We start from the raw sequence: 13961 nt of genomic DNA, 5'->3' as shown, positions 1-13961 counted from the left end.
AGAAGATTATTGAATAGCTTTTGTGAATGTTGTTCCTCAGAAAGGAGCATGTTACCTTTATACTTATTTATTTATTTATTTAGAAGATCAACCAGCTTTGTCTGTCATCCAGTCCTGAGCTTTTCTTTGCCTTCTGATGCTCAACCCAAATAGACTTGTTTGGGAGGGTTGGCAAAAAGATTAAAGAATACTAACAGCATCTATTATCGTATGCCTGTATCTGTATATCACCTGTGGGGCACTTGAATGCTTGGAGCAAGTTGGTAGCCTTTGGCAGGTACAACTAGTATCTGGTGGCTTTTGGCTCCGAGTTTTTTCTAAAAGCTCCAGGAATTCTCCTGTGGGTTAGTCCATGGTTTTGGCACAGATCTGTGGCTGTGGCAGTAGTTTGGGGCGAGGGTGGAATGTTAGGCTTGGAAAATCAGTATTTGTGAATTTGCACATTTCAGAAAAGAGCTGCTTCCTTCCACTGAGGTGCCAGCTGCAGCAAATGCTGCAGTGGGAGGCTTTCAGAGAAACACACAGGCTGGAAAATCCCTGAGCTCCACCATGTAAATCTTAACCAGCACCATATTTCAAATACTTCAGAATGCCTTCGCATTTCTCAACAGCAATTTACAAATGTCCTCAAATATGTTACAAATTTTGCTCAGAGAAGTGTGAAATAAAGGGGATATTGAGGAGATTTTTAATGTAACAACAGAAAAAGAAAAAAAAAAACAAAAACTTTGAGGGATCTATAACAACTGCTCATAATTATGAGTAAAATAAGAACACTGAAAGTGCTCAACAGTGAGATGAGGATAGACAGTTTTTCCCTTCTAATATGTATATTTTTTTCAATGACAGTCTTGAAGCTTTCACTAGAGGAGGTAGAGGCTTTGAAGTTAAACAGCAGGTTTACTAGCCATAGGAGTAGCCTAATAAGAAAACTACTATCCAAATAAAACCTTGCTTCATATTGCTTTTCTTGCTGTTTCTTCCACATGCGTGGCCTGAAGGTTTCTACCAGCACAACTACTCTCCTACCCCCCACCCACCTAAGTACTCTTTTTTTGCAGTATCTTAACAAAAGTGCCAGCATGAAAGCTGTGAGCTGTGTTGCTGGTGTTACTGAAGGGATTGGTGTTTATATAATACCAACTGAATAAATAATCTCTGCAGTGCTCTGGAGGTTACAGGGTAAGACACAGTTTCTGTTCAGCTTAGGTATAGCAGTTTAAATCTCATCGATGTTCTTACACTGTCCTGTACTCAGCTTGTCATAAGGTTATTTATGTCTGACACAGCTTTCCTTCTAAATACTTGTAAAAGTAGCTCTGAAGAGTAAGGTTTGGGTTGACCTTCTTACACATAGAAGCGTTTTCAGTTTTGACACCCTTCCAATAGTTTTTTGTGCACACTTCAGTGGCAATTAACTGTAAGCTAATAGTTTTGCCAGTGAACAGAAAGTTGCGCTGTAAAATGCGTAATTGAAGATGATTCATGCAACAGTATTGCCTCACTAATGAAGCTAAATCTCATCCTGTTGTAAATGTTATGAATAGTAAGTCACTGGTGTTTATCTCAAGCATGTTTGTGTAGTCACTTCAACCCTTGGAAAAAACAGGGATTCGTGTAAGAATTTGCACTGCATAAAATTTTGGTTTTATTTTGTTATGCTTCTATTGACCCTTTTTTCTTAAGCCAGTCGTGGGTCCAGAAGATAGGAAGATACTTTCTATGCCTTCTTTTGTTGCAAAAGGAAGAAAGACCTAGAGACAATCATTTTGTAGGGTTGGATTTGATCTCCTGCTGGCTTCTCTCTCATTTTCTGTGGCACCTTGCTTTTGGCTTCTAGTTAGCCTCTGAAAAGAACACCTAGAAGCCCAGAAATTATTTCATGTATGCTTGGGAAAATATGGAATATAAAACTCTCCAGGAAATGTGCGGTTAGGAAACTCTTTAGAAGCAGACATAAGTTATGGATATCTACTTGTATCCAGCATGTCTGTCTGATGCAAATACACTTACTAGAACTAAGAGTGAAGTGCTGAAATCTGCTCTGCAAAACTGGCTATCTGTGGGTGATTCTTTTCATTACTGAAGACCATATTTGGTGTTCAGCACTCTTAATGTTACCCGTTGAAAGCTTAATAAAATTTCTTGTTATGGTTGTCCTAATAATGAAGTCAGGTCCTTTAGAAGCATTGCAGTAAGTGTCTTTCTTTTTTCTGATTGCTCAATAACTCCTAAGTATCAGAAGTGACAGCAATCCTACGTGTTACATTTTTAAAGTGAAAATCTAACTTCTTTCTACACAAACGGCTTAATTTTAACACTGCCTTCCCATGTAAGATGGCATCAAAATGAAACCCCAGGTAAGCAGGTATAACCATAAGAACCTCTGAAACATGACAGAGTAAGCAGGGAGCTGGGAAGCATGGCGCAGATGTGTAATTTAAACAAGTACTGAATTACTGCTTATTTCAATACATTGAAATCACATGCAGAAGTGCTTCCCTGAATTGGAGTGCAATTTTCAAAAGAAAGTGTTATCAGGGTATAATTAGTGAAACATGGTTTCTTAAGAATCTCCTTCATATTTGAATTCTCCACTTAGTAAAGGGATTGAAGTTTTTCCCACTTAGAAGTGGTGATGACTATCCTTAGTTCTTTTGGTTTTTCCTAAGCTTGGTGGACTTTCCAGTACCTAATAACAAGTGAATTTCTTTGCAACAGACATGTGGGAAGTGGGGGAAAAGGCAGCAGATGAACACAATGCTTGATAACAAAAGCCTTAAAAAACCAGACCAAAATCTTGCTTCAGATTCTCTTAACGTGACATGGGTTATGTTGTGTTGGCAGTACTATAAGAAATGTGTTGAGCTATGAAGTGTGTAAACCTGGTATCCTAGAGTTAATCTGTTGTACCTTTTGCAGGTGGAGATTTACATTTTACCTTTATATATTTACCTATGGAGTACGGTTCCTGAAAAAGGTAGGCACTTGCATTATTATGCTTTCATAACACATTATGGATTTGTTTCAAGTCTTGTATAGGTATAATGTAGAACACAGGCATAAAACTTACATTCATCAAGAACAAAATTAAAATTTAATTTGCATTCATAAAATGAGTTGCCATTGGCACTTATAAAGAATATAAGTGCTCATCAATATTTAATGGAACAAAAAAAAACAACACATGGGTATACCAACACGTCTAGTTCACTTTATTATTTTCGTTATAGGCATTAAAATGGCAGAAAAGTTTACCAAAGTATTCAGGTCAATTTCTGCACCATCCTTATTTAAATGCCTCTGGTAGAAGATGCTTTTTAATAACAATCTATTAGTGATTTTAAAAATGCTGTGGTTTTGCTCATTCTTTGTCTGGTACACTGTGGAAAGAAGTTTCCATGGAGTTTCCTATCGATGCTGTGTTTTTGGTGATTTAAAATAGAGAAGGGTATTGACAGCCTCTAAATGCCCTGGCATAGGTCTGTTAACTTCATCCTGGGCAGTTATATGGGTTTGTGGTTCAAACTATTTTTGCAATGTTGCTAGTTCTCAGAGCTTTTGTGCAAATCAAGTGATATTTTTGTAATTCTGAGAGATGTAATTTAGGGGAATGTGTCGTCTCAGTGTATTAATGTAATTTCATCTATTCATTTTGGACAAAAATTAACATAAGAGAATGTGTCCTAAATGTTTCTGATGTTTTGTAATGCAAAAGTATGGAGAGTGCAGGGTGTAGAGAACCATCATTTTTACAGTTGTAATTCCTGAGGCTGTTCCAGGTGGGTCAACTCAATGCCAGCAGGGCTGATGATGCCCTGTGCAGGGAGGAGACATCAGCTGTTGTCAGCCCCTTACCAGTGGTCAGCCCAAGATGCAGAGTGTGCACCTATTCTCCAAATAGAGCAGAACCAGACATAATGCACAACCTCTCCCTCTCTCCTTGAATGCTCCTGTTCTGTGTGTACTTCATCCATTTACATGCTCTGTGATTTTTCCTGTGAGCATGGCATGAAATAGGAAAACAGTTTTAATGATAAGCCGTTAAGTGAATGTTGCCACTGTGCTGAACGCTCCATGCTCTGTGGTTGGTTTCTGACTTGTTAGGATGTTTTGCTCAATGCGGAAGACGTCACTACTCAAAGTCAAGTTATTCTACGTGTGTTTGACAAGAAGAGTTGCCATGGTGCAGTGGAATAAGAAAAATATATTTTTCTTTTCCCTGTGCCTGTATTGCATATGATATTTCTAGCTTGTTGGCAAATACGTAGTAATACATGGAGTAATGTTTTTCAGCTCAAGCTCACACTAGAATTTTGGGCAACAATGTGGTTTGTTTTAAATCAATGAGATTAAAGTTTCATACTCTTCAGAATAATATAATTGGCAAGTAGGGAATCCTTTAGGTAAAGCAACCTTAGTCTTGTTTTGCTTTTCAGCCTCATAGAGCTTTATCTTATTTTAAATATATTGCAAATGTGTTGAAATGTGAGAAATGGTAGATTGTGTAAGAAAAGTTTTAATTTAAAACTAAAAGATGTTTCAGTGATTGATTTATATTTTTTTGGTGGCCACAGACTGGATCTCTCTTGAAAGTATTGGAGTGCTTAATTTCTTTTGGGAGAACGATCTTGTGTCCCTTATGGTTTCAGAATTACTGATTTTCTTCTGGCAACCTCTTTTGGTTTGTTCTTTTCCTGTACCTTTGGAGGTGAGAATGGATAAAGTTACTATTTTGATATTTCTCAGCTTTGAAGTAGACAAACAAAGAAAATACTTTTTGAAGCTGCTAGCTAAACTAAAGTCTTACGATAACAATTCAGAAACTTCCTTACACAGTACAAAGAAAGTGTCTGTCCTTGGAAAAAACTCTGAATACCAGTATTTCTAAAGACTGAAAAGAATACAGAAAATGCATGCTTCATTACGAGCATTGTGAGCTGGGTCTAAAGGCTGAGATGACAATTGTCATCCACATCCACAGTGTGGATGTTGTCCTCCCTGTTCAGAATATCACTCAGTTTGAGGAGGGATTGCCAGCACAGCATGGCTGTTGGAATGAGATATACCAGTATTTAAACAAACTAGTCTTAACAAAGATTGGTTTTGTGATTTTGCTATAATTTTAACTTTCAACATGTTTTAATTTTTACAGTAAACTTGTTCACTATGTAACTGTGTATACATTTAATTATTTGTTTTTATACAGTATTGTAAATTAATTGCATCATTTTACGCTATAGTCATTATTCCAGTGTTCTACTTCATATGCTCAGGTCTTCCACATGGGAATGCAGGTAAATTAGCAAAATTATGACTGTATTTATATTTGTAATTGCATCATCTCCCCAGTAACATTGTGTAACTAAAAGAAAATACAGTATTTTTACTGTTCATCAAACACTGGATTGTTTACTGAGCCCACTTAGGAGGGAAATCTGAGTTTGAAAGGAATAAAATCCTGACCCTGGAATCTGGAGGAGAGCTTCTTTGAAAGCTTTCATTACTAAGTTGGATAATCCTTTGTGTTTTTTTGTTGTTTTTTTTTCTTTGTGTGCGTGTGTATCTTGTCTTTGTCAAGGGAACAATTGCGATGAAACACTTACTTGCTTCTTTAGGAAGCTAGAGAAAAAGCATAATCCCATCAGAGCAACACACTCACTAACTGAGAGTAGGAGGAAGAGTAATTATTGCTAACACTCCTGTTTTGAGGAATGGAATATGCCACCAGTATAGCAACACATTTGAAATACTAATTTTGACTTTAAAACCTAAACTAATGCTTAAGTGATGGACATTTTGGACAGCTGGATAAGAGATTTTATATCATGAGTACGCATGTCAAATGCTTAAATGGATATAAGAAAGTATTTTTAGAAGGGAAACCGCATTTTGGTGATTTTTAAATAACAGAATCATTCAAGATGGGTTCATTTGTCCATTTCTGGATAGTTAAGATCCCAGATTTGAGAAGATTTTTGCCATCTCAAGTGGGAAGTGTTTCTTATTGGCTGGGCTTGAGACTTGCTTTCATGAGGTACTCCCTTGTTCATGTTCAACAGTGTACCTACCTTCTGTATTTTTTGCTTTGGTTATTCCTTTCTAACCAAGCCAATTTGCCACACTGGTTTTCAAGGTCTTGCTCTCAGTAATACTGTATTACAATTTATTTTTTTTTTTTCATGTGAAGAATATATTGCTTGGGAGTACAGAATCCTGTTTAAAGATGATGTTCAGTGAGTTGGTGCAACTCACCGTCAAACTCTACAATGACTTGATTTATACAGGGGCTGGGAAGTTGTCACGGAATTGCTGGGATGCTGTGACTCCATTGCTCTCTTGATCTCTAGATACACTAGCAGCAACTTGTCTGTGTCTTAGGTGTGGGGCAAGGCTATCTACCACTTAAATATGGTAATCGTTGACTTGTGGATCTTTGGGGCAGTTGTATTTGCACCATTAAGCTCTGCGGTAGACTGCACTGTGCAAGATGTACCTTTCTGCCATGGGAAGTAACACCACTTTCTTTCTGAAGACTGTTACGCAGGGTTTTCCAGGCAAGTGCTTTCTCCTAATGCCAGCTTTAGCAGCATGGTTGCATTGCTACGTGTTCTCTTTCTGTAGCTCTTTCATCTGTTGGTTTATTAATTCTCAATAATAAAGCCACTGGTCTCCGCTGGTGAAGCAAAAAACATGTGATAACCTGTACAAAGACATCTGGTGACATAAGGGCATCTAAGGTCTCTTAGAGGTTTTGAAATGTGAACCAGCTCATCTGTACAAAAGGCTATCCCTAGAACACAAATGCCAGTGCATTGTCTCTTTTACAGTTTCTCTGTTGGCTCTTGAATTGCCAGGCAACAAAATACTCTGACCTCTGTACTATGATCCTTCCCTTCTGACCTGATCTAGTCTTCTTGCAACCTGCCACTCCTTTGCTTTGCTGCACATGCTGTTGCTGACCTGTTGGTTCTCTTCTGTTTACAATTGGCTCTCCCGTGGTTGGAGGTAGAAATTCACCTTTACTTACAAGACTGGCACGGAGCCTGTCAATTACTTAAGCACCACTCTGAGCTAGTTTTGAGGTCCTTTGTGCTGGCCCCTTGCCTAGAGATGAATTTCACCTTTTGGATTCTTTCTGAAAACACATTTCTCATTATGCCCACAGCACATGAATCATTGCTACTTTGTCTTTTACTGTCACCTTCCCTGTTTGCTGCATAAAGCAATATTACTGCCTCAGCAGTGTCAGCAAAAGGGTGGATTTCAGTTCTGTTGTGTCCCATCAAGCTACCAAAGGAAGATCTCACCAGGATACTGTGCCAAACCACCATTCTTGCAAAAAGTGCCACTAGGTCTTTGGTGGCTTTGTAGAGCTGACAAGCTTATATAGCTTTTTTTGGAGGAAGATGTGCCCAAGTTTAATAAGACGTAGTCATATAGAGGACTTCTCGACAACTCTGATGATATGAGACATCAGTTCTTTGGTCACATTGGTCAATTGCTGAGTACATTCTTGGAATTCTGAAACTTCATAATCATTGAAAACTGTCTCTGTTGAGCTGTTCTCTTAGGTCTGGTCATTTTCCAGTGGCAGAAACATTCTTGATGCACAGTGTTCAGTCATAAAAAACATCATAAATCTTATCTTTGTTAAACAGTATTTTCAAAAATCTCTATTCACCAGGAAAAATATCTGATGCAAAGTTTTGTTTTCTAATTTTGTGTTGCTACATCAGAACCAATCGGTCTATAGGACTTAAATAAGTCTTTGTTTTCATGGTCTGTGCACAACAGAGACCTAGCTCAAAAGTGTGTACGTTGTCAACTTTGCCTTTTTTGTGATAATGCATCATTCATTAAGTGACATTATAAAAATGAACCTTTTTCTTACAAGGTGTACTGTTGATGGCATATCCCATGTTCAGCTTCTCTGTTTTCCTTTTCTTGGGCATAAAGAAATGGTAAAAATGCAGCTTCTACCATTCATATCTGCCTTCTTCAGTCAGGAGGTGTTTTTGACTGCAAGGTGCAGGTATATTACTGGTGTTCTCTCATAAATATTTGCAATGCAAATGAAATAAATGCCTCAGTGAAGTGAGAGGATTAAGTTCTTTTGTCCCCTGTAAGAGAGGAGAGATGCCAAGGTAGTTGCTTTATTACTCATAGATGGACCACACACAGATGAATAGCTCACAGCCTTTGAGATACTCGGCCAAAGCATTGAATCACCTACAAATTGTGTCTTAATATGTACGTATAAGAGAGCAACAGACTTCAGTATTATTTTAATATAGAGGTGTTAGTATTTAACTATCATATTAGACATTCCTTGTTTCCCCAGCTCCTGTGTGCCTTCAGCCTTTACTTTCCTTTGCGTCAAAATAAGTAAATAAATATTACAGAGCCACAAGGTTTAATTTTATTAGCAGTTTTGCAGTCATTGTCTGTAACTGAAGTAATTAATGACATTTTAGTGTCAAAGCATCTCAAAGACAAAATTGTTTCCTTGGTTTTGATTTCTTTTTTAAATGTTCCTTATAAATTTTTGCCTCTGTTTCAAGTCCTCTCTGACTTAACACTTTCAGTTGTAGCTCATTATATTACCAAGTGGCATACTAAGGCTCCCAAAAGAGACTCTCATTGTTGGATTAAGATACAGATTTATTCTTGTTCTTCCAAATTTCAATTTGATGCAAACAAGCTGTTAACTTCCTGTGTAATGAGCATGAGGCAGTTGTGAGGAGATAAGGGTGTTATCTCCTCAGCTGCTGCCTCACAGTGCCAGGCTGGAGCCAGGCTGGGCCCCGCCATCTTGCTGAGCTGGCTCCAGCCACCTCAGCAGCATGGCGGCCGCTGCGCTGAGGGGCCCAACAGGTCCCGACTCAGTATTTGAAACAGCTTCTGGAACTTCTGGTGCTTTTTGAGAAGAAGGAATCAATGTTGTTGTAAGTCAGAGTTCAAGCCAGTTCATTTCCTCCACAAATAATACCATTTTCAAGGGCAGATTTGGTGATCAATGTTCTTCTATGTGAGGAAGCAGACTGAGACACTGACGACCAAAGAGAAGGTGAAGCTTTCTTTTGTTACTCAGTGCTCACTCCATTGCTACTTTCCACAGCAAATTTAAATGATTTCGGGCTTAAGACTGAGTGGGCCACAAAATCCCTTAATGCAAAGGTCTGATGTAGATAAGAAATTATCTAATACAAAGCTGGTATTTTTCCATGGGTGGTACCAGGGCCCTAGTAGTTCTGGAAAGATTTTCATCCTCATAGATAATGCGTGACAAAATGGTGCTGGGTATTGACTTAGAATACCTCTGTCCAGGCTAAGCTGTGTGTAATGACATGGACTCTTGCACAGAGGTGTTTTGTCTCAAATACTGTCATTACTGTGAAGTATGAATATGAAATAATGATATGCCTGCAGTTCCTACCAGGAGTTGGCATAATACCCTCCATGCCCAGAGGCACGTCTTCGCTTTGTAATAACTGTACTGCAGCATTCTTTTTATCTTCATAAATCACTAAAATTCAAAGCAGAAAAGAAGATAACTAACCAACTATATTTCTACTCTGATCATGTATGTGCAAACTTTTCACCTTTTTAACTGCAGCTGAGATTTTTCAGCATGGTGCTACAGGTTTGTTTGTTTGTTTGCATGTCTACAAAATATTCCCTTGTAGAGCACCACACCAGCATTGGTGCCAGCAAGACACTAAGTTCCTGTAACAGTAAACTGACTGCTTTGCTTATTGCTAATATAGGAACAAGATAACATTTTTTTTCCTTCAACAATATTTGCAATGAAATCAGTAATGACTTGGTTAATTAAGAGTTGGTAGTCAATATTAATAGTTAATTAATAGTTAATAGTTAAAATTTGGATTCGTTTTGGTGATAAACAGAGTGAGGAATTCAGGATTGGCTTGTTACATGCTTGCTGAGTCTTGGTGCTAAGCAGTATCTATGTAATTCGGTAGAATGAAAAACCTTTACAAATATCTGGAAGCAAAGCTTCCAGGCGACATTTGGTGACTCTTCACATTCAGTTCTATTAATTGCCCATGAGAATTACAAAGTCATTAAAGAGCATGAATTCCCCTCGGTAAGAGTCTTGGGAGGTCTATATTGAGACTTGGGAATTTGAAGTCATGTGGTTATCCTACTTGGAAAAGGACCATCTGACTGGATTTAAAAAAAAAAAAAAAAAAAAAAAGAACACCACTTTTGACTTACTCTTTTTCAAAATTAGTCTTGAAGTAAAGCACATGATATCAGGATACTATGTCTGTTTAGAAAATGCAAGGTGCAACAAGCTTTCATATTTCTGCAGGTGACTGAGGGGCAGTTCTGCATCTCCCTTCCTAAGCTATCCCCATACAACAGAACTATTTTGTTGAAACAGCTGATCATGAAATTGCAAGCGATAGCAGTGCAGATCTATTTCAAAACAACAGGAAGGCCATACTAAACTGTGAATTTGACTCCAGATAGAAGTAATGTGAATGTATGGAAGGCAACTGGAAAGATTGCAGTGTGATATGAAGTGGAAAAAGCAATTCCACTTCCGCTTTTCTGAAAAGTTCTTTTTTCTTGAAACTATAGGATGATTCACTTTATCCTTAAGTGTGTGCACAAACCACCGGGCTAAGGGCTGTGTGACAGCAAGATGTGGCCTGTTACTCTCTGAACGTTTCTGCATGCACTTAGAGATGACTTGGCTTCCTGATGCTATTATTTTGTGAGTGAGGATGCTCCATTTCACTGCTGAGGTGAATCAGCACATTCTTTGCCTTTTTTGGATCAGAATAGCAACAGGAGTGCACACAGTTGTTACAGTCCTGGGAGACTTGAAAAACATCTGAAAATGTCATTTTGAATTGCTTCTGACTGAGAATCTTAGAGCCTAACGTCAGACCATTTGCATTAAAAAAAAAAAAAAAAAAGTTGATTAATGGTGTGGTGACTGGTATTTGACATGTTTTCTGTAATACACTTCATCTGTATCTCTTGACTATTGAGATTGTTAACCTCCAAAGAAGTAAATAGTTGTTGATTCCCACAGGTAAAGTAAAGTACTCTGTAGGGTTTATATTTGGGGAAAGAGGTGTCTCTGTGATGAAGTATGAGTTCATATTCCTGTGGGAAGTAACTCAAGACTTGGACACAGAACAATGGGATGTTTAGCTGGAGTGGTCTCTCATTTGCCATTCAGGTTTTGTTCTATGTTTTCTTCTATTTATCTTACAATCAGTTTTGCAGCTATTTGATATTTTGGTATTAAACAGTTTGGTAGTTTCACTGTATGCTGTTTCTTGCATTAGTTTTATCACTGATAGTACATTTTCAGTTTTCTTCAGAGCATCATGAGGTCTGTTCTGGATGCATTCATATGTTCCAATGTCATCAAATACATTTACATTTATTTTAGCTGTTAAATAAAGTGACTTCGGAAACACTGGCATACACTTTCACCTTAAAGGAAATGTGTCTCTACTGGTCACTAAGCTAATGAGTTGGTAATAGCTTATTTCAGTCAGTTTAAGAACCTAAGAAATTGCAACTGCTGTCACTCTGCTTGCTCTGGTTACCAAAGACAAGATGTCCTCAAGGACCTCCAAGAGGTAGTGGGCTCTGGAAGTAAAAATACCCTGAGTTTGGGAAGAATTAGCAATAAAACTGCTGGATTACTGGAAAGCTTGAATCAAAACTTTGGAAATTAGGCTGATAAAATGTGATAAGGCTGTTTCGTGAAATGAGGGGTTAACTCTGTAGAGTCAAAACTAATTATTAAATGTAGACTGACTGTTTTCCAGGGGGCTAGATGTACGTAGAGCCTTTGGCTGTAAGTATTCAGTCTACAAAAAATTAAGTCATTTTTTTCTCTGAATTTGGTGGCAAGAATTGTTTGGTAGGAAATAATCATGAGTATGCCCAGCATAAATTATAAGTGGTTCCCTGCAGTGACTCAATAAAGCAACTTGGTTCTGTCAGAAGTTACTTTGCCTAACGAACAAGGAAAGTTCTAATTCCACAGCTGTACATGAGGCTTTTTTTTTTTTTTTTTTTTTTTTAATACTGGTGCTGTTTTTCCTTAATTGTTCCCATGAGAGCTGAGCTGTATTCCTGAGAAGCAATGAAGGGTACAATTTGGTCAGTTACTTGTTTCTCTATTTTCCTGATCTGGTTAGTGTAGCTTTGGAAAGAATGACCTGATCTTAGAAAGCATGGTATGAGTGAGACCTCTGGTAGCTTCTACTGGCTGCGCAACATTTGTTTTCTGGTCTGTTTCTCTGAAGATTTCTCTCATGGATTATCTAAAGATGAATAGCTGGGAGAAGGTATGGCTTTATCCTTGCAATTCTCTTGGAAAGGCTGGTTTGTCTTAGCAGCCCGTTTCCCTATGGTCAGTTCTGTGTTGTGCAGCCCAAGGCTTGTTGGTACATTTTGAGGAATGGATTTGGGAGTCCTGGAAGACTACAGGTTTGGTGTGCTCCCGTGCACTACAGGGAGGCTGCATTGTTTCATTCTTTTCTTGCTGCCATCTTTTTACCATGATCATCGTATGTAGTATCAACATATTTTCCTGAAGAAACAGATAGCAGTGACCTTGCTTTTACAATCTCAGTAAGTCATGTTCCAGCAGAAGTGCTCCAGGGAGTGTCATCCTTCTGAAGGCTAACTGTTCCCTTCAGTTCTCTAGAACAGGGAGAGAATACATCTGAGGAATTGTCTTCGTACACTGCAATTTCCAAAGTGCTAGTGGGACTGGGGGTACTTCTGACTTGACCCTACTGATGCCATGCCCTGTAGCCTGAAGGTTCAGCAGGATGGACGTCGGCTGCTGCTGTGATCAACTGGCTCTGAATGTGCTGAGGAAGGAAGCCCGGATGCAGCTGCTTTGAAGCCAGCTAGTCCTCCTCAGTTGTCCAGTGACTTTTTGCTGTAGTCACGCCATGGGAGAGGCACATGGTGACTTTCTCAAAAGCCTCACGCTGCTTGCAATGCTTTATTGAACTGTGATTTTTCGGAATGCTTTTGAAGTCTTCCTGTCAGTTTCATGAGCCAGCAGCTGTGCTGCAGCAAAGGTGACTGCATCTACAAAGAGTTGTTCAAACAGTCAAGCGGCGCACAACTGTGAATAGCTTTCTTTTCCTAATGTCACTGATTCTGTATACACATTGCTGAAAAGGATTCATTTTAGCTTCATGACAGGCTCCAAATTTGACATTTTTAACTGCTTTACTTGGGAAGTTGCACCATATGTATGGTTACTGTGCACACCAAGTCATGGTACTGTGTGGTCTGCAGCTGAACAAAGCAGCTAATAAAGGAGAAGATCACTCACTGTGCTTTTAAACAAGCTTATGTTACTCAAGTTGGCACTGGTTTGAGAACTGAAGAAATTGGAACTGAAGAAAAATGGGAAATAGTTTTTGGAAATTATCCTGTTTGAAATGAAGCCTGCAGTCAGTGGGCTGTAAATGTTCATACATTATTGCAAATTAGGTTGCAAGTATAAATACAACTATACATTCTTACAGGGTACGAAAGTATAACCAACCACTATATAGTGCTGATGCCATGCTTTCCCAAAGCCTTGTGTTTTACAAGTCTGATGGCTCAGAAATGTCCTGTTGGGTAAGAGCCCTTGGGCTGCATGATCACTCTGACAGCACTGCTGCACTGCCACTCCCTTCCGGATGCACTGATCAAGCAACTCATGATTTCTGAAACCAATGGATATGGAGGTGCTAAGTGCATTTATTTGGACTTTGGGATTTTAGTTTGACCTGGGACTATGAAACTACCTTTTCAGCACTACAAAAGAAAGGCTGAAGGCTGAGCTGCAGTTTAAATTGAGTTTTAGTTAGAATATTAACAATATTTTTCTGGAGGGAATAACAAGAGTTTAAATACAGAAATAGTTTCAAATTCTTCATGCAAGTCTTCTG

At 38.5% G+C, this 13961-nt stretch overlaps 1 protein-coding gene across 2 annotated transcripts in view; it reads left to right on the top strand.

Annotated features, from left to right (window-relative positions):
* Positions 1 to 13961, top strand: part of CERS6 (ceramide synthase 6) — a 120997-nt gene that overhangs the window by 55750 nt on the left and 51286 nt on the right. For both annotated transcript variants that reach the window (XM_084523211.1, XM_084523210.1), the window contains exon 4: positions 2923 to 2980. In XM_084523211.1, the coding sequence (XP_084379337.1) occupies positions 2923 to 2980 (58 nt within the window). The remainder of the gene's footprint in view (positions 1 to 2922; positions 2981 to 13961) is intronic.

Source organism: Aythya ferina (assembly GCF_964211825.1).
Source record: "Aythya ferina genome assembly, chromosome: 6".
NCBI lineage: Eukaryota > Metazoa > Chordata > Aves > Anseriformes > Anatidae > Aythya > Aythya ferina.
The sequence above is the reverse complement of the archived record's forward strand: the minus strand, read 5'-3'. Positions and strand labels throughout refer to the sequence as shown.